The 21,571-nt window shown below is 37.2% G+C and overlaps 1 protein-coding gene across 15 annotated transcripts in view; it reads left to right on the top strand.

The window, feature by feature from the left end:
- Window positions 1-21,571, top strand: part of SUGCT (succinyl-CoA:glutarate-CoA transferase) — a 338,160-nt gene that overhangs the window by 290,723 nt on the left and 25,866 nt on the right. For 3 of the 15 annotated variants that reach the window (XM_080580288.1, XM_080580277.1, XM_080580278.1), the window contains 4 exons: window positions 2,851-2,974; window positions 3,275-3,393; window positions 4,413-4,544; window positions 4,629-20,767. The exons of 8 other annotated variants lie outside the window; for them this stretch is intronic. In XM_080580288.1, the coding sequence (XP_080436414.1) occupies window positions 2,851-2,974; window positions 3,275-3,393; window positions 4,413-4,544; window positions 4,629-4,726 (473 nt within the window). In that variant the 3' untranslated portion in view covers window positions 4,727-20,767. Of the gene's footprint in view, window positions 1-2,850; window positions 2,975-3,274; window positions 3,394-4,412; window positions 4,545-4,628; window positions 20,768-20,791; window positions 20,993-21,571 lie in introns of those variants that run through there. 4 more of the 15 variants (XM_080580285.1, XM_080580287.1, XM_080580289.1 and 1 more) reach the window with 4 other exon arrangements.

The raw sequence follows: 21,571 nt of genomic DNA, 5'->3' as shown, positions 1-21,571 counted from the left end.
AAAAAAAAAAAAAGACGCTAACGGATGCAATGCAGTCTTGCCCAAACCGTCTCCATTATCATCTCTTTTATATGGTTTAGGAAATTAAAATAATAATATTCTCAACTTTTGCATTATGCAGAGGCTAATGTTGACTTTTAAAAGTTGACAGTTGTTTTTTGTAGTCAAATGTGATTCTAGAATGACAAAATAAAAAAATCAGAAAAAAAAAGGCATTCAGCTGTCACAGACAAATCAACCTTCACAGAATTTACTTTATTAACTAGCAGGAAACTCTGTGAAAGAAACCTTATTTCTGACCCCTTCTAAGCCTTAGTGAAGTGGGGATTTGGATATAAGCCTACATTTTGGAATCATCTCTCATCAAACAGGAAATAATGTAACTGTAGAAATCTTGTAAAACACCTATTCCAGACAAAACAGCTATTCTGAGTTTTGTTAGTGTTAGTATTCTGTGTTCTCCTTATCCCAGTTTCCTCAGCTGATAAACACTCTTTCTGTCCTTTGGCGCATTATCTTCATCAAGGATGTCTTTATTGCTCTGAGAGGGCAGTTTCATACCTGGCTTCATGACTTCCTTCTGTGCTCTTGTGATAATGTATTTGGGGGACTGATCCAGGCTCAGTCAGGAAAATCACTACAGGATTCCTCCTTGGCATAGATTTCTTGGACTGAATTCAGGCAATCTATTTTAATTAATGAACCTACTCAGGAGAAATGTCCTTTTTTCCGGTCTTCTCCTGTCACTGTACATTACAAATATACTACTGGAACAGGAAAGACTTTTTTTTTTTTTTTGAGATAGCCTTTTCCTGTTGTATGATTCATTAAATGATGTCCTGGTTCCATAGAGACTAATTGCTATCAATCTCTTAGAAGAATGGTTTTAAGGAATAAGACTAGGAGGCAAGAAATCTAATAGTACTTCCTTATTGTGCCACAGATTTCTTTCTTAATCTTGGACAAATCATCTATCACTCTCTGTCTCACCTTATTAATCATTTGCAGTTTTTGAGATCTTAATAGCTTAAAAATACTTTGAATTCTAAAGGAACAAATTATTGTAAAAATGCTATGTATTATTTTAAATATGTATTACTATTTATTATGTATGTATTTATATTTATTTTCTCCATGTAGAGGGAAGACTAATTAACATTAATAACAGTGGGGTTTCTGTATGTTTGCTCATTACATTTCAAGACAGGGAGCAGATATGGCTGTTAATGATATATACTATCTTTTTCTGTTCATTTAATGTGAGTGAAGTAGAGGAAGCTTCAGTAGGACTTAGATATATGCCACAGAAAAGTGACTTCTGCTTGGGGAGAGTTTGCAGGAAATTAAGGAGGTCTGTACTACAAGCCATCATTTCCTGCAGCTAGGAGATCCCACCATATAGGAACAACAACAACAGCATAAAAAAGCCCAACATTCTTTTTTGTTTTATTTTATTTTCAAGAACCTCTGCTTGAACTTCTGATCCTGTCTGCTTCTCATCAGGCAGCTTTTTCATATGCGTGTGTGCGCGCGTGTGTATGTGCACGCATGTGCATAACTGATGTTTGAAAAATTTTAATTTCACTTCACTATTTATGGTACATTTGAGACAAACAGCTTCACCGGCATTACTGTTACCTCATTCGCCTTTTTTAGTCATCAGGGTTGACTGTTTATGTCTTTTACATTCACAGACCTGATTTCAATTTTGAGGAATTCAGGACCATTACAGAAACACAGCAGAAATGATGTATGACAGCTCACTTAGCTATCCTCAAAGTACTTTAAAAAATCTTAATAAATATCTAAGTAATATATTCATACAGACTGCAAAAGGAGAAAAGACATGGTGGGAATGGAGAGGATTATGTTACAAGTTTCAGGATTATGTAGAAAAGGCTAGTGTATCTTAATGTATGATACAGTTATTTGAAAACTTTAAGGTTTCTTTTAAAGTAGAACATAAACAACGAACCTCTTAATATTTTTTTCTCTTTTGTTGTATGTGTCCAGAGCATTTTTCTACCCTATATTTTAAAATTTGTTATACCTTCTGGAGTGGTCTTAGTGCCACAGCTAATACTTTTAAAGTTAATTTTTTAAGGAAGAAAAGCCACCTGTCTCTTACCAACATTTAGGGCTTCAGTTATTGGGGGAAATTAAGAAACAGTGGAAGTCTTTCCCACCAGGCTCAGAGTAAGTGTATATGTGCTTTGCTGTCATGACAGCACCGACAGGGACAAGTAGTGATCTGTGCTGCTCAGGCAGTGGCTCTTTGTGGTTGCTATTGAAAGTGTCTCAGTTGGACTCTTCTGTTGGCAGACCTGAGTGTTTTTCAAGTCTTTCTTTAAGTTGTGTGCGTATGTGGCAATCAAAGTTGTTTTTCTTGCATCACATGTTTCTTTCCAGGACCCGATTCTGCGGTATTGGGATATGAAATAAAAATATTTCAGTGGACAAGTGAGGACATTTCTCTACTCTGTATGTAATGTAATTAAGTCAAGTGCAATTGTGGTTGAATTTGGCTGAGTGCTGATCGGTAATTATATTTCTACTGAAGAATATTTCTTTATATTTTGCTCCATATGTCCTGAGATATACTAGGACTTTCTTTAAACTGAACATAACAGTTTCTTATGGAGAGTAAACTAAACAATAAATGTCACCTTGCTGGTACATGGGGAAAAGAAAAGTTGAAGCATTACCTGAATATCCAAATAAACTCATTAATTTCCCACCAAAGGTCACAGTTCTAGAATTCAGCTTCGTTTAAAGATTTTTTTCTCTGTTTAAATGCATTTGCCACTTCTTTTTATATAAGTAACAGTAACTTAAAAAGTACTTTCTTAGGTCCTCACTCTGTAACAAGCACGACCAGGTGCTCACAGAGTTCAGAGTGTGTGATTGTTAAAGATATATCTGCATGCCTCGGGTGCATTGTAAAACAGCCAAATTACTTCAACACCCATAAATTGTAAGTATATCTTTATGATCTTTAATAATTATTGGATATGAAAAAGAATCCACTGTCAGCTAAAAAGTTTGGTTTCATTAAATGTAAAAATATGTTTTAAACATTTAGACAATTTTACTTAATCCCTAGGATACTGAGTATACTAATCCTCATTTGTGTTTCCGCCATGTCACTTTGACCCAAGCCCTGCCTCCTATGAGTGAAAAGAATGATTGGACTTAACCTGTTTTATGAAAACCTAGACCAAAACATTTTATGGTCAGCAGTGGCCATTAGATTGTATAGTTTGCCTTCCTACAGGTATGGACACCGAATTTCACCAATTTACTCCTTTCATGTGCTTGACTACAGTGTGTCTTATCCAGAAGACCTCAAGAAATGGAAAATACATCAACTATCTGCCGCTTTCTTTAAAAAATGTGTGTATATATATATATATATGTTAATCCAAAACTAGCTTAGAGTTGTAGTGTAGCAATTAGGTTTATTCTTGTCTTTCTCACATATGTTAGAGCTTTAACTACTTTTGGTTTTTGCCCATGAAACTGTCATGTACTTACATGACAGAAGTCACATCTAGATGACTTTTTGGCAAACCATGTAGGGTATTTTGCTAGGTCTTTTAAGGTACATTGTGTAAGCAAAGTGCAGCAGCTCTGTCTCTTATATTGCAGTCTGCGCACTGCAGATTTACAGGAAAAATTTGCAGGTGTACAGATGTATGGAGTGATACTTTTTGCTACAAAAAGAAGATGACTTTGGGAAGGCATAACACATGAAAAGCCTTTGGGGTCTACTTGATCAGAATAGCAGAAAATACCAGGGATAGACAGTAGAGTAACTTTGTTTTCCCTGCATTCCGTGCATCTGCATGAATATAATTATATATTTTTTTCCTTTTTATGTATATATGTTTTACTGACAAAAAAAATCTTGTTTTATTTGTGTGTGTTTATAAGATAACGTGCCTTGATTTAATTCCAACTCTAGTTGAAATATTTCCCATCAGTTAGCTTCTTTAAGGGTCAGTGTGTATTTTTGAGTTTATTGTTCTTTGTGATGGATAGATCCTATGTGTGTTCCAGGTTCCTGAAACCAGCAGGTTTGGCAGCCTGCACTATGCATTCAGCCCCTGTGAGCTTACCCTAGGGGTATAAAGAACAGATCTGGTCCAGAATACATTCCAATTTCTTCTCACTTTTTTTTTTTTTGGTTTGAGTTTCATTATCAATACCTGAATTTAACTTACTAACCTACCGTTCCAATCTCTATAGTCTTCTTGAGTTATGTTGTCAGGTTTAGATGGGAAAAGGAGTACTCTAGAGGAAAAAGGAACAACTTTAGCCTTTAATCTGTTCATTTCCCTCTTGATCTGTTCTTCCATTTATTTGTACTACCGGAGGACTTTAATAGTATTCCCTGGTTTATTCTTCTTTAGTCTTTCGAATCCCAGTGGTTCCTCAGCAACTTGATTCAGGTGTGCTGTATCACAAACCTCTAACGTCATGTAGCCCTCAAAGCTACATTTCTCACTTCTTCATTCAAAATATGGAGATAATAGAGCTCACAGGTGATTACAGGGTAAATATGCTCAGGTTTGCTCAAATTACAATGATGGCAATATATGAAATCTGATGCTGCACTTTCTTTATAGGTTGTGGAAGAAGAGATTGGGTAGAAGTGAGGAGCGAAATAAGGGTTAAAATGGTAGTTTTACTGTTCAGCTGTGGAGAGCCTACCACCAATATATAACATGTACCTGACGTGGCTTAATAAGTATGTTTAACTTTTTTATCTGTAACTCCTGAAGTAGGGCAAATTTAACAGCTCTAGTGGTCAACATGAACTTGCAATTATTTTTACTCCTTTTCCTTGTACTTTCCACAGTTCTTTCTTGTAATATTCTGCCCAGAATAAATTCACTGCTTCAAAACAAGCATGGTGATTTGGATCTGTCTTAGATATTCCAAATGATGCTTTCATCATTTGGGCTATCAAGAACAAGTCATTGTTGCCATTTCACCTCCTGCTGTTTTGCTAACTATTCTGGAGCTTTTTTTGGAGTTCCGGAAGAGTCAAGAACTTCCAAGACTTTCTGCAAATGTTTTGTGACTTCCGATTTTTTTGTGACTTCACAAATGTTTTGTGATTCAGATTCTGAAGACATCCATTTTTTGTTTTTGTTTGTTGTTGTTTTTGTTGTTTTTGTTTTTTTCTTCAGATTTTTATTTAGATAAAATTACTCATCTAATTTGACATAGACTTGCAAATCGTGTTTTGTTAAACCAAACATTTTCTTGAAAAAAATGATAAATAAAACTGGTTTGCCCATCCTATCACTGCATGTAAAAGGTTTAAACCAAGACAGAACAGATGTGAACTCAGTTATTTTAAGGGCTATTGAAAACCTGAGGCATCAGGTCAAGATTCTATTAGAAAAATCTTCCTGACGCAAAGTCTGTTGAGGTATGGAACAGTGTCCCCTGAGAAGACACAGAATTCACATTTTTTTTGTCTGTCTGAAACTAGACTGAATGTAGCTGTAAATAAAAATGATTTACCCTTATGAAAAGCAGATAATTGTTCTATTAAAAGGGATTGATATCTTAATGAATTTTAAAATTTGGTGCCAGTTTATTGCTTTAAATTAGTTGTTTAGAGATTTTATTGGCCTGCCATAGGCACAAGTTTTATATTGATTTTTGTATAAGAGTGTCCCTCATGGGTTTTGAACTGGATGCAGAGATGAAATGAGACAGAGGCTTACAGATTAGAACAAGCTTTTTAATATTCTTTGCAAGCTGTTTTTAGAAACATCACAGGGAACGTAAAATCAGGCACAGTTGTGAAGCGAGGCAATACAATTTACAAACAGACATGTGGGGCAAAGAAAATTTCAAAGCTGAGCATGCACAAATACCCAATTCCAGTGGTGTAGTCCTAACTTGCACATACTGAAATTGCAACTGCATGCACACATCTGCTATTCCTAGACCATGAACATAGACATATTTGTGCAAGCTTCTATCAATTCTTAGCAACTCAATAGTATTCTCAAGAAATTACAAGATTAATGCTAAAAATTAAGGTGCACTGAAGTGATCTGTGTTGGTTTGACTATGAGGTCTAGATTCCTGCATGAGTAAATCTGTGAGGAAAACTCTTGGAGTCCCCTAAATTCCTGAGTTATATCTAGGAGTTGTTTTTCCTTTCTCAAGGAAGTGGCTAATACAATTTTGTGTTGAGCTAATGTCTTTTCTTTTGAGCCAGGTCAAGTTCTGGTGATGCCAAGAAGCCATTTCTTCCTAGCTTTACAGTCTATGCAATCCATTTTTCAGCATGGTTTCATATGTGGTTTGCCTCTTGGGACATAAGTTTTTGTGGATGTGCTTAGAAAATGTCACTTAAGAAAACAAAAAAATCTCTTTGCAAAGGTGATCATTTTCTAATGAGTTCTATAAGTGAATGATATACTTGATCATATGAATGTATTGTTTACTATTTTGTATGTGCAAGCCAGATGTTTATGTAAATAAATATTCTGCTGTTTCCTTTAAATGGGCCTATGTTTTAAAATCCTGCCTTCAGCTCCTAATGGAGAATGTGTCACGGATCAGTCTACTTGACAAAGGAGTCTGTTTCAGCCAACATTCCCATTTTTATGTTTATGCATACTTAGGGAAATAGAGAAGATAAAGTGGGGCATATATTTTCATGCTGGTAGTGTAGTTACCTCTGCTACCTTCCTAGATATCTAGATAAGGATTAGAGTTGTAATTCCTGAAAGGGCAATTTTCCTTCCTGATTTTGATTATACTCACAGATCAATGTCCCCAGTAAATCCACTGTATGATTTAATAGTTTTTTTTTTTATTTCAGAAATGTATATGTACTTTAATAGCTTACACTTCTGCTCCTCATTTTTGTTTGGATTTCCTGAGGAAACGTCAGAAAATGTTGAAATGTCCTTCTGTTCTCATAGGTTCAGGTACCGTGCTCTAGCTTTCACCAGCTCTGAAGGACTGTTGTAAGAACTTGTGGGTGAAGTGCAGATTTGGTATAGCTGTATAGCAATGTTAGATTGGAAGATAACATTTTAACCTATCTTTCATAGTTTTTCAAGTTCTTCTGTAATACTAACACTCTAGATAGAGCTACTGGTGGGGGAGGTGGGCACAGAAGAAGAAATTGTAGGAATAGTTCAGAGGCATTAGTGAATGAAAATTTAATAGAAAACCCTTGGTGTCGTCTTACGAAGCCATTCACTTTCTAAGAGTAATTGTTCTGACTTATTTAAAGTCCCAAAATGTTCACTAGTATAGATACCTTGGAAGCTTCCTTCTAGTTGACTTTAAGGAAGGAAGCAATACCATGTCTACTACTTTAATATGACTTTTAGATTCACACTTCTAGATGGTAAATCACCCAGAACAATATCACCCACCACCAACCTCCATGTGGCAAACTGTTAACATTCCCATGAATTTACATTTACTTTTAAGATTTTCCTGTCGGATGTCTTCTGTTTTTTTTTTTTTTTTTTTTTTTTGTATGTGGGAAGTTAGCAGTTTAGTTATTACATCAAGAGGTATAGCAAATACTTTTAATTTTAGATATTTTCAGATTGCTGTTCCTTTCCCCAGGTACATTCAGAAGTTAATCAAAATGCCTCATTGAGAGTATTTGGAAACTAAATCTAAGTCTTATCTGATTCATGGAAACCAATATTATACTGGACACCTGCTCCAACGAAATATAATACTATACTCACAGAATTACAGAATCATCTAGGTTGGAAGAGACCTCCAAGATCACCTAGCCCAACCTCTGACCTAACACTAACAAGTCCTCCACTAAACCATATCACTAAGGGCTACATCTAAACGTCTTTTAAAGACCTCCAGGGATGGTGACTCAACCGCTTCCCTGGGCAGCCCATTCCAATGCCTAACAACCCTTTCACTAAAGAAGTTCTTCCTAATATCCAACCTAAACCTCCCCTGGTGCAACTTTAGCCCATTCTGCCTTGTCCTGTCACCAGGCATGTGGGAGAACAGACCAACCTCCACCTTGCTACAGCCTCCTTTAAGGTACCTCTAGAGAGCGATAAGGTCTCCCCTGAGCCTCCTCTTCTCCAGGCTAAACAACCCCAGCTCCCTCAGCCGCTCCTCGTAAGACTTGTTCTCCAGACCCCTCACCAGCTTTGTCGCCCTTCTCTGGACTCTCTCGAGCACCTCCATGTCCTCCTTGTAGCAAGGGAACCAAAACTGAACACAGTACTCGAGGTGCGGCCTCACCAGAGCCGAGTACAGGGGCACAATCCTTCCCTAGTCCTGCTGGCCACACTGTTTCTTATACAAGCCAGGATGCTGTTGGCCTTCTTGGCCACCTGAGCACACGGCTGGCTCATATTCAGCTGACTATCAACCAATGCTCCCAGGTCCTTCTCTGCCAGGCAGCTTTCCAGCCACTCATCTCCCAGCCTGTAGCTCTGCTTGGGGTTGTGGCACCCTAGGTGCAGGACCCGGCACTTGGCCTTGTTGAACTTCATACAGTTGGCCTCAGCCCATCGGTCCAGCCTATCCAGATCCTTCTGCAGAGCCTTCCTACCCTCGAGCAGATTGACACACGCACCTAACTTGGTGTCATCTGCAAACTTACTGAGGGTGCACTCGATCCCCTCATCCAGATCATCGATAAAGATATTAAAGGGGACTGCCCCCAGTACTGAGCCCTGGGGGACTCCACTAGTGACCGGCCTCCAACTGGATTTGACTCCATTCACCACGACTCTTTGGGCCCAGCTATCCAGCCAGTTTTTAACCCAGCGAAGCATACGCCAGTCCAAGCCATGAGCAGCCAGTTTCTTGAGGAGAATGCTGTGGGAAACGGTATCAAAAGCCTTACTGAAATCAAGGTAGACCACATCCACAGCCTTTCCCTCATCACTATACCTCTATAACATAATTATATATTGCACCTGTGTAATATATATGACGGTATATTATATACCATTATAGAACATGAATGTATTGAAGCCCATGAAGGTTATTTGTAGTGAGAGAAGAATTAGGAAGTATCAATGTATAAAATCTATCGAGGATGATTTTAATAGTTTTACCTTTAAAAAAAAAAAAGTATTTTTCTGTGTTTAAAACATTAACTTTTTTTTTTTTTTTTTTTTACAACATAATGTATTGTACAACGGAAATTATTGTATGTGAAAAGAAAGCTAAACCAAGGTAGTATCATACTGCATTTTTGTATCTGATAATCTCTGAGTAGTATTTAAGTGTAATTCATATCAAAGTGATATCAAAGAGAAGAAAAAGTCATTACTTACTAATTTATATGCAAGATTTCAAATATTGAGCACCTTCGGGGAATTTGCACGCTCTGATGATGTGGAGATTTCACTGTTGAACATAAATGCCTTGGAAAATTGTGGATAATTTTCAAACTCAAGATGAATGACTTAAATGTTATCTTATTTACAGCAAAGTATGAAATCCTCAGTAAGAGTTCTCTGTTCTTTCTGAAGTCTTAGGTTCTATTTTCAGAAACTTTGTCATATAGATTTTCTAAATTTACTGTAATTAATTAGAGGTCATGATTGGTAATCAACTTAAATGTACTATATAATATCAAACCTAATACATGCAAGAGAATGTAAGCATACCAATTCAGATTGTCTTCTAACTATACAGAACTACTAAGGGGATCCATTTTTGGAGGTTCTTCAAAAAGACGAGAGCTAAGATCAAAAACTCAATCATAATTTAAGAAATTTCACTTTCTTCTAGTACTGAGTAACTCTACCTGAATAGTCTTCAGGAGTTCAAATTCTACTTCTGTATTTGAGTAGTATAGCAATTACCACACCTTACCCCATAAAAAAAAATAATAATAAAATCCCACTCTCACTGATGAACGTATTTGAGCCATTGCTTTGGGAAGGAAGAACTGTATATTGTTTTGCTTGTCATACTGGGATAATAGCTAATTTCCACTTCATTGCTGCTTTTAGCTACTTAACTATCATACCTATTGGCCAATGACACCAATCTAGGCAGGAATGCAATTATACTTAATTCAGAAGTTATTTCTGGGTACAGATGTAATTGGTGTACAACTCACACAGCCTTTGAAAGACTCACAACTTTTGATTATATCTTGTCTTCTTCCACAAGCGTCATATTTCCAGTCTTTCCTAAATGCTGTAACTATGAAACGTAATGACTGAGGCATGTCGGTAGAGAAAACAATTTTAATCTGAACTTTAAGATATAATGGATGTACAGTTCACTTACTGGTGGTGGTCTCCCAGTAGTAACATTCAGCCTAAAATAAAAAGCAGGATGGTTGAATAGATTTTCATCTCTGTAGATGTGGAAGAGCTATATAATAGGAAAGTCAAATTATTACGACAATCTGCATTTACCAGGGTACTTTTATCTGACAACTCACCATATAGGATATGATATAAAATTGTATTTTCCAATGCTGTTGCATCAAATTAATAAATATAATAAAGTATATCGAACTAGTGCTTCTTTCTTCTGTAATCCTACTTCATAGGCCTAAAAGATAGATGTAAACCATATATGTTGTGTATTGCAGTTGTTATCTACATGACGTTGAATAGTATTTTGATTGTGTAAAGAAGCTGTTAAGTTTAAATTACTACATTCTTTTTCACATTTTGTTTCATAATACTTGTGTATTGGGGATTAATCCCTCCACCTCCACGCAGGTTTCTCAGGCACATTTTTTTTTCAGTTTGTCCCAGGCAACTGTAGTGTAGGCATATGCCTTCCATATACTGTATACTAAAGGAGATCTTGTGCAACAGGAAGTGCTCAGAGTACCATATGTGCTATCATTTTGGATTAGGCAGAATTAATTTATCACAAAGGGATATAGTCCATACACATCACTAGTGAAAGTTGCTTCCTTTATTGTGCACTGTAATTCTACAACATCTTTGTTTAGGTCTTCCTTGTATCTTCTGTCCACCTGTGTGTCCACCCAGCTCCTCCCAGAATTTACTAGCAAGGGCAAAGTTTTTTTGTTAGTCTTTAATGCTGCCCTTTCATTCTGGCATTAATATTCTGGACATATAACAAAGCCCATGTCAGATGGGTACCTGATACTATGAAGGCCTTTGTGAAATCTCTGCTGATGTTGGTTCTCTGATGTACACTAGAAACGGCTCCTTGAACCATGAAAGCATCCAGTCTGTGATGGTTCATAGAAACAAAACCCATTATTCTTTTCCCTAAAGTCATAATGTGTCCAGAACCAGCAGAGGATAAGAAACTGGGATTTGTTTTGCAGATGGTTTCTTGTTATTCTGCCAATTAAGTCAACAATAGGTATTCATAATCCTAGGGAGGCTTGGAGGTCACAGAAATTACAGGACGTACAGAATAACTCATGCACGAATAACTGAAAAAGAAAGCCATCTTTTGGGGATTTTTCCCCCTCCTTTTATCCTGCTTGTCCTAGGAGCTGTCACCAGTCAGTAACATTGTGCATTTGGCTTCACCCCTTGGTTCTAGCTGCTGTGCTTAAGGTCCTGAATAGCACAGGCTGTGCTTCATTGTTACAGTGATGTTCTTCTGCAGTTTGTCTTGTGCTTGGCTTTCAGTGCTTTGTATAAGTATGAAAGTATTTTTTTCTCAGCAGCTAGTTTGAAGTAAGTGGTTAGAATACTTGAGACAATGGGCAGCCTCTCTGGGACAAAGTCAGCAGCCACTGTGGAGCATTCTGCCACATAATGCAGTCTTTTGTTGCCTCACTAGTTTTATATATGGGCTAGGGTAATCCATTAGATTCTGACTTTTTGTTCAAGTCTGTTCTTGCTGAGCAGGGCATGGAGCTGGTCGAGAAAAGTGCTGATCTCAAGAGGAAAAAGATTTGGAGAAATCATCAGAGAGCTAGATTGCATAGTTGTGGCTGAGATGTTAACTGCAGTTGAAGGATCTCTGCTGGTAATTCTCTCAATACAATACCATTGGACTTTACAAATAGGAGGTACTCTCACTTATTATCCTTTATACTGTAAAGAACAGCGATATAAAAGTCAATTGAGTGAGAATGACAGCAAGAATAAAGCATAACTGAAAGACAAATAAAGCAAGAGCCTTAAAGAGAGAAAAACAGCAGTCATGTGGCAATAAGCAGCCATGAGACACTAGTATCGCTAAGAATATTGAATTTCCATACAAAAAATCCTTACTCAAGCATTGCAGTACAAATATGTACTGAATAAAGCATTGACTGAGGAGGGTAAAGATGAGGAAATTGTGATAAAAGTTTTACTGTCACTTCAGGTAAAAAAGAGAATTGAATGAGACGTTGGTACTAATAATACCTAAAATACCATAGCAGCTGATAGATGTATTTGATATACTGTGACCCCAGAAAGAATGTGACTGTGTTTTTGTCCAAACCCAAGAAACAGAAGGGGGAATAGATGCCTGCCTGACAGTCACATGCTCTGGCATCCACGTGTACTTTTAGAGATATAAAAAGTTGCTTAATGAGAGACAGAAATGTATATGGGGCAAATGATTCCAGCATACAGGAGAAGCTGTTGAAAGAAGCAGATCTAAGCCTTGAGAAATTTCCCCAAAAGGCAAGGACAGCTGAATTGTCTAGGAAAAGGATCAAAACAGTGTCACTAGTGCAGAACAAGTTCACAGAGCCGATCTGAAGGAAATTGGAAAGCAGGGCAGAGACTGACTGACCAGGAATGCAGGCATCATGATGCATGGTATGCGCTGAGAGAAACAATTCAGAAGACAGAAAGAAAATTGCCTGGCTCCTGGGAAAACAGGTAAAAAGCAGTGAGTGTAGCAACACTTTCCGTCCAGTGTGTTGCAGCTATCTCAGAAGAAAAACAAACAAACAAAAACCCCATACAGTAATAGAGATGGAGAACACAGAGATTATTGTTAAAAGAAAGATGTCCACTGGCTGCCTTGCATAGGTCCAAAGAAACTCATTGCACCACAGAAGGATACCAACTATTCTGTTCATTTTTGGAACTACAGTATTAGGTCTTTATCAGTTGACTCTGGTTGGATTGTTAAACCATTCAGCAGTCTAATCCTACCAAGCTGGTTATTGTCCACATTAATCTGTAGGAGTAGAATCAGGTATTCATGATGTACATGCAGGCACATGAAGTCAAAGAGAAAGTGCAGCCTGTAGCGAAGAATCCCAAAAATCAAGTGATGTTTCATGTGCAAAAGCATTATTTCCTGAACATGAGAAAGGAGACAAGATAGCCCCTGTGAGTTTTTTCAACCATTTTCAGAAAATTTAAGATCATATTTCAAGGAACCAGACACACAAAAGACAAGTGGAAGTCAGAAATAAGCAATCCCCTATATACATTCAGTGAGGTGACTGAAATTCAGAGTTTTGTTATGGCAGAGCTGTGACAAAAAGTTGACAAACCTACTAAGAAAAGACATCACTGTATCCATTAAATTTCCAGAGAATGACTCAGATGCCTAATTAATGCTGAAGAAATTTTGGAGTAAACAGAGGATCTTCATTTAGCCAAACCACTAAATATATCATTGTAAAGAAGTTGCAGCTTATCACCACCAGTGAAGATTGTACTGTCTAATCTATCATCTGCTTAACATCACTGCTTGTGATGCTAAGATGGAGTTTTACCATGTTGTGGTAAGTCCTTGAGCAGCATGACAACACTGACTGCAGTTTTTGGCAGATAATCACCTGGTGTGAATGCTTTTAACCTGAGTCCAACATCTAAGGTGTTCCAGTGTAAACTGAGGCACTAGGATGGATTCCCAGAGCTTGGGGCTGGTGACAGATATATTAAAAATGAATGATCTGATAAAAGAGAAAGTCAATGTCACTAAGTAAGGAGCAGAATATGAGATTGAATGTAGATGCACAGAACTTGAGAAAAACTCCTTTGTTAGTTGACATCTGTTGGGTGGCCGCAAGATCCTGGAAAAGTCAGAGCAATTAGGAAAGCTCTCAAAGTGAAAGGAGTCCTGCCATTCTTAGAATTAGTGAACTTCTGGAATGATCAGAGACCTTTAAAACAGTGAGGAAATCCAGAAGGCGGGGACTGTTCCTAAAACTCTGTAGGTCATCTAAAGCAATGCTATTTTGTTCTGAAGGTGCTTGGGAGCAGTACTAATGCAAATCAAGCAGCACAGAATGTTTGCTTAAAGTTGGGAAATAAAAAGGAAAACCAGAGCTGTGCTTTTTGAAATGCAGTTCCTTCAGTTCACCTTTTGGCACCCAATAACTTGTTATCAACTGTCTTGTTTGCTCAAAATCTATCAGAAGGTGCTTCACAGGAAAATCACTACCTATGGCAGATGCACAGAACAGGATGTGTCTTCCAGAATACAATACACATGGCTTTATGGAACAAAAACTGCCTCTCCCATGGTAGATTTCAAGCAGTCCTCTAATGAGCAGGCAATAAATCAGCTTCTATACCAGCCACTGCAGTCTGATGTAGCCTTTGCCACAGGAATTTACTCCATTTTGCTCTCTTAGGGATGAGCTGTACATGCAAAATAGGATTTTGTTTAAAGAGGACTGAACAGTAATCCTGGAAGGTTTAAAGGGTGATATAGTGAGCCTGAAATATACTTCAGAGCTGCTGATAAATGTCTGTGAAATGAGCCAGCTGGTTTATTAGCCAGACATGAACACCAAGGTGGAAGGTGGAAGCACAGAAAGAGCATTCTGACACTTGGTTGAACAGCTTCATGAACGGTTAGCCCTGGGAAAAAGAAAAAAAAGAAAAAAAGAGAAAAGAAAGAAAAGAAAAAGAAAAAAAAACTGTTTTGATGGTTAGACAAGCTTACTTTTTCAGCTGCTTTAAGGCTTGCTGGAGGACATTCAAACAAAGGCTGTGACAGGAGTTGAGGTATATCTAAAAGCATACTTTTCAAGGTCTGGACTACAAGACAGTGTCTGAAAACTAAACATGCCTGGCAGTAGATTTCAAACAATTTAGCACAAAATAGGCCATGTTAGGCTGAATGCTCAGAGAACATCAGGAAAGCAAATTTGGCAAAGAGCTTGCAAAATGGAAACAATAGACCATACGATGAATTAGAGATCAGTGAAAAAAGTCAATGATTTGATACCATTAAGTAGGCAACCATATCTGGCCCAGCTGCCAAAAATCTGCTGGCAACAATAGCAAAAACTGAAGGCTAAGGTTACTAGCAGAGGAAGGTCTGAAGATAGTACCCCTGCAAAATCAAAAGCAAAGTGAATGAGCAGTACAAAAAGAAGCAAAATAATGAAGTAGTTGTGTCAAAAGATGTTAATCATCTGTACAATGTACAAAAGATGTTAATCTTTTGACACAACTACTTGAACAACTTGAACAACTACTAGTTCGCTCGAAGGAAAAGTTAACATGAAAGTACATATGGCCAAGGCACTCTTGATTGACTGAGTTTCTACAGGCGGCTCTGAAGGTGTGCTGTGGCCAGAACCTGTGAGCACGCAGCTGTAGCTGCAGGAGAGCACACCACTTGCGTGGAGTGGAAGTTTCCAGTTTCCCCCCATTACTGTTCTGTGTACCTGTAAGCTGTTTAAACAAGTCTCACAGAAAAATAGAGAAAATAAAAACTCATCCCGAGAGATGCTTCAGATTTGTTTTGCTTTCACACTGTACCCATTGCAATGTCAGAATAACTACCCAAAAGTGAAAAACCTTTTCCTCTTCTGATGTGAAATCTTGGACTCAAGAGATCAGATGCAGCCTTCTTCCAGGAAGGTGTCTGACCTGGCAGGTTGTTTTCTTGGTCCTCAGTGCTCTTTCTGGCAGAAAAAAAAAAAAAAAAAGGCAGAATGTGCTTCATGTGGCTTAAGTAACGTTTCATGTTCAGAACCCTACTCTGGAGAAACAAGCATTTCATTAGGCAGCTGCCTGGAATCAACTTAATATGGAAAAGCGAGAAAGCTTGAGAGACTTTAGAGTCTCTGAATAGGGTTTTTCTTGCTGTTTCACACAGTTACAGTTGTGCAGAGGTAAACTTTTCTGAAATGTCAGGCTACATTTAAACTCACATACATTGCTTGGTCTGAGTTTACTGTGGCTAAAATCCCTCCTGCAGAGAAGGGAAACCATCTTTGCAAACCTTTCTAGTGAGTGGTTTCATCACTCACAGTCATCTCAGGATTGAAAGTTTTTGTTGAGCAAAAGCCTCAACATGGGATGACTGCTAGTCTACTCTACTTTGAGTTGGCCTCTTCTTCCACCCGAGGTTTAATAGTTGTTACAGATACCTTTGGATACGGCACAGAAAGCTTGTATTCTGGACCCGTCAGTCAGTGTGATGGTTCAGCTCCAGGACTGAGTCTGCACAGCACTCTCCTGCAGCTCAGGGTAATCTGCACCGCTCTCTAGGCCCTTCTCTTTGTTGTTGAAAAAAAAGGTAGTGTGACATCTAACTGACAATACCACAGCTGTGCATTGACAAGCAGAGTGGGATTCACAACATATCTTTTGGGAGGCAGTTGGTGCATATCCTTTTACTACGAAACTTCACAAGACTTGTGGGACCTTTTCTGTTCATCTGTACTTTATATAGCCTGCCTGAATACTCATATTGTGTTAGACATTTTAGCTGGTTATGAATGTTTAACCGTATATTTAATGTATGGTTACACATGAAGAACTTGGCACATTATACACAAAGTAAGTGCCATGCAAATTACATTGGACACTTTTGTATCCTACTAGGGAACACAAAAGGTTCTGATCTAGTATTTTAACTTAGAGTAAACCAACCATATTAGAGATATTCTGAAAATTTTAATAAAAACTTTTTAACCAGTCAAGAGGTCTTCGTGGGACTGTTGGAAAACCATAAGTTGGGACTTGTAAAAATAGGCTGGACAAAGCATTAACAATAGAATTTAAAGAAAAAAAAAGAATGACAATTGGAAATAATATGCATTAGTGGGAGAGGAGAGGATAAGCAATTTCTTAGGCCTTTTTTTAATCTTATAATCTTAAATTATTTCTTTGAAAGGTTTTTCCCCTCCTTTAATGTAATGAATTCCATAGCAATGATGAGTGAAGTATTTAGAGACTTATACCAGGGAATGTTTAGAAGAGATGATGAATGATTATTGGCCTCAGTTGCTAATTGACACAGCAATAATTGCCAAGGGATTTCTCTCTACTTTTGAAACTATATTCTAAAAAGGAAAGAGAATCAATTTGTTAGATAACACACTAATGGTAAGAGAGTAACTTAATCAGGATGGAGACTCGTGGCATCTCATTTTTTCTTAAGACATTGTATTCTTCTTGGTTTTATGTTTTTGTTTATTGTAGTTCATAATAGGAAAAATATGTGCAATCTTATACTACCTATGACAATTATTTTAAGGATGCAGCTCCAGTCTGCTGAAGAAGATGAAGCTAGAAGAATATTCCTACAGCTAGAGAGTTTGAATGTGTTCATTAAAACAACGACAACAAAAAAAAAAAAAGAAAAAGGAAAAGGAAAAAAAAGAAAAGACAGATAGAAAAGGTGGAAATGCACAAAGGCAACAGGTTTGCTCAGCTACCTTTTCTATAGAACCATGTACTTTCACCCTGAAGAGGTCAGGCAGATTTATGGAATAAAACAGGGCCTCAGGCCATGTAAAATGATTGTGAGCTAGTCAACCACTCATTTGTGCCAAGTAAATTTTGGAAATGATTCTCCTTTGCTGACAGTACCCTCATTACTGATTGTGTAGAGTAATTTATCAGGCATTTCTTAAAATAAACCGTTCATTTATGCTAATAGGACTTGGCAGAGAGGAAAAATTGGCAGGACTTTAAGTTCCTAGTGTTTTTCTTTTTTAAAACAAAAACTGTAAACTCCTCAGTATTTTGAGCAACCGGTATCACAGCCATGCATACAGTTTATTCAAATGACAACTAATTGCATAATAAATTTTCAAAATGGGAATTTTTCTTATGTTAAATTTACAAAAGCAAATAATTTGGTAGTACTGTAAAAGCATGGTCACTAGTTCATACGTGGGCATTTTTTATTGGCTAAGCTTCTGGTATTAATGAATCACTTAGCATCTTTTCCATGACTCATCTATTTTGTGTGCAGTACCTCATCTTGAAATATCTCTTTGTTCCTCACCCCTCATGTATTTTCTGTTTGGTAGCTCCCTCCAAGGATACGTTTTCTCTCTGCTGGTGCTTGTTCTTGCTAACACCCATGTACATCAGTAACCACTGAAAAGCGATTAGTCCCTCTGAACCTGTGGAACTAGTTATGTACAATAATATGTACATATGTACATATGGAATATGTACAGCTACTCCCAAGTACAGGAGTTTGAAGGGCCCAAGTGCAGTCACTGTATAGAGCTTAGTTGCTATCCTTTGCAGCTGAACTATTGGTGTGGAGATCATTATATTTAGATCAATACAGTTCACATTCAGTTGTCTTTGAAAAAAGGATTTTTAAATACACAATTTCCTGAAAAAGCCATCCTCCTTCCTAGCCCACAAGGCAACTTCTAAAACTCAGAATGAAAGGAAAACATGTACTGAAACTCACAAATAAGGTCTGCAACACTGATAAAATGACAGCTGTAGCAAATTGTGACTCACCAAAAAACAATGCTTTAATCCAATGCCTGCTGAAGTGTAAGGGGAAGTCTTCTGTTAACTTCACTGGCAGTTAGATCTGGTCCTTATTTAATAAGACAAAGCTAGATATATCTCCAGTTATACATAAATTCCATGATAAGCTGTCTTTTTTTTTTTTTTTTGGATGTATTCTGTTTCTCAACAAATGGCAAAATCTGTTGCATCTTTGAGCAAAACTAAACAGTGATATTTTTATTGTTGCTTTTTAATAAAAGTAAATATGGCAATGAGTAAATGCAATTGGTACAGAATATACTGTGCTTCTTACTATAATAACAAATAGAGCATGACACATTGACCCCAAATTTTCATCATGCCTCAGCCTTTATCTTCAAATGCCAGAAACCCAAGCTGTGTTTGCAAAGACAAACAACTTAAAACAAAGAGTAGCACCTTGAATTAGAGATTTAACCAAGCGTATTTTTTTTAATAATTGGACTTTTCAGTGAAGCTGTGTGAAGATACAGATAATTTTTTTTTCTGTCTCATGGTGTTTTATTTGGCAGTTTCCAGAAGTGAAGGGGTCCATATCTAGTACAAAGCTGCAAAGAGTGAACACTCATTAAGATTTTACATATCTTCAGCTTTTTAGACTTGAAATTAAATTTTAAAGTGTGAAGCTTGTTCCTTGAACATTCATTGAACCTGGCCTTTTCCACTACATGACTATTACTCACCATCATAATTAGAATGTCCCTGCAATGGTTCTAAATGTTTCTGTTAATGCTTTCCACTTCTGTCTGCATTCTTTTCATATTGTTTCCTGCCATTAATGTAATAAAAATGTCAGCCACAAATACCAGATTCCTAATGGAAAAGCAAAACAAACTAAAACCACAGCCAGCACCACAGCTGAGAGATATTATTTTTCCCTGATACTCCAAATTGTTATGAGGCAAACAATTAATTGAGGTTGCATATGCAATGTATATCATTAACTAAGTTATATATATTGTTCGTAAGCAGAGATCAGAATTACTGAGGCTCACCGTAATTGTTTTTTGTTGGTTTTTGTTGTTTTTTGTTGGTTTTTGTTTTTTTTTGTTGTTGTTGGGTTTTGTTTGTTTTTAATGTACAAAAGTGTTTCATGCATACATTTTGTCTGCTTGATGAGAGAAAGATGGTCTCTCTATTAAATTAGGGGACCATAATCTGTGCTTTTGGCTTCTTATGCTCTTGGAAAAACACCTTAAATTTCGGTGTAAGGTATAATAGGGCAAACGTTTGGTTTATTGCCATGAAAACAGTGAGGAAGTTAACTTACAAGGTTGAACTCTGTATAGGACAAATTGGTTGTGGTGGTGGAGTCCTTCACTGATCTTTCACAACATATGTTTGGAGGTCAGATTCCCATCTACATTGTGCCACAGCCATAAATGAAATAAAATGAAAAGGTAGACCCTTCTCTGTGGAGTTTGTAATCTAGGTGTAACACATGAGGGAACAAAACTGTACAAAGCAAAAAGAAGCACAGAGATAACATAACACTAGTCAGCATAGAAGGAATGGTCTCAGCTCTTTGGTCAAATTTATTGTGAATATTCTAATTACTCATAGAAGAATGGGTTTCTGAAAGGCTCCTGAGTTGCTTCTCTTAGTTAAGTTAAAAGATGCAGGAGAGAAAGGCTGTATGTCTGTTTATTACACCCAAGGTAACTTGCCAGCCTATTCTGTAACTCTCTCCCATAAAGCTTTCTGTCTGGGAACAGTGTGAGATGCAAAGAACAGGTTCTGCCTGCTCGCTCTTTAGCATAGACCGTCTTGGTTTAGGCTGAAAACCTGACCATTTTCTACCTATTTATTCGACCTCTCCTTTCAGTAAATGCATTTTGGTATTTTTTTTTTTTGCTGTATTTTTGAGATTTTTTACTATTATGTAGTTCAATAGTGTAAGTTCAGCCTGAAAACTTTTCAGATTGAGGGTTGTTTTCTTCTAATTGTGCAGTTCTTGGTTCAGCTTTGGCCTCTGTCTAGATTAAAAACAATAGCAATAACTCAACTATGTACTCTGAAGATGCCTTCAAATGTTCCATTTTTTAATGAGAAAGTAATGGAAAATGGTGAGAGGTTCAGAATACAATGGATCCACTGTGCTTCCCAAATTTAACATCCCCTTCTTCCCAAAGCCCCTCGGTGGTGATTCTTCAAGCATTGCGGAATAGGAATTGTCCATTACTGGAGAGCAGCCCTGTTTGTTTATTAGCAAGTCTCCATTGCCTGTGGGGACGCTGTGCTGAGATGTGCTGTGCAGTGATCAAATTTCATCCCATGTAAGTAGCAAGTCAAAATGCAGTATATAACTTTATACCTATATCTCCTCCCACCCCACCCCACCAAAAAAGAAAAAGAAATCTGTAAAGATGCTTTCTCAGGAGTCTGTTTAACAAGTCTTTGCACAGTCGTGTTTAATTTGACACCTTGTAATTAAGGAAAAATTAAATGCCACTGACTGCTGTTTTTCTAGAAGCCTCAGCATGGACATTTCAGCTACAGCAATATTTCAGTAGTTCCATCTGTATTTAGTTTCAGCACATTGGTGATAGGACTGAAACCTATTAACACTTGTGAAGTTCTATGTTCAAGATCTTTCATGAGAAAATATAAATGCAATGCCAGGCAAAGTAAAAGTTGAAAAGGTTATCCTTTATCTTCTCAAACCAATGGCAAAGAAATCCTAATCTAATTTAGTTTCCATGGGTGTATCATATTTTTTGGCCTCTCCAGAAAATGACTGTTCCTCATTTTTCTCCAGCTGTAAGTAATATGGCTTAAATAGCTCAGTGAAGCAGCTCTATTATTTACTGGTCAAAAAACATTACAAATGATTGAAGGGTTTTTATGAAAGAGGTGGCTGAGAATTGTTCTCATTTGCTTCCAATTGAAAGTTTAATGCTTGTGGCATATTG

The sequence above is a fragment of the Anser brachyrhynchus genome, assembly GCF_964034855.1.
Source record: "Anser brachyrhynchus genome assembly, chromosome: 2".
Classification (NCBI taxonomy): Eukaryota; Metazoa; Chordata; class Aves; order Anseriformes; family Anatidae; genus Anser; species Anser brachyrhynchus.
Note: the sequence above shows the minus strand (reverse complement) of the source record. Positions and strands in the feature narration are given on the sequence as shown.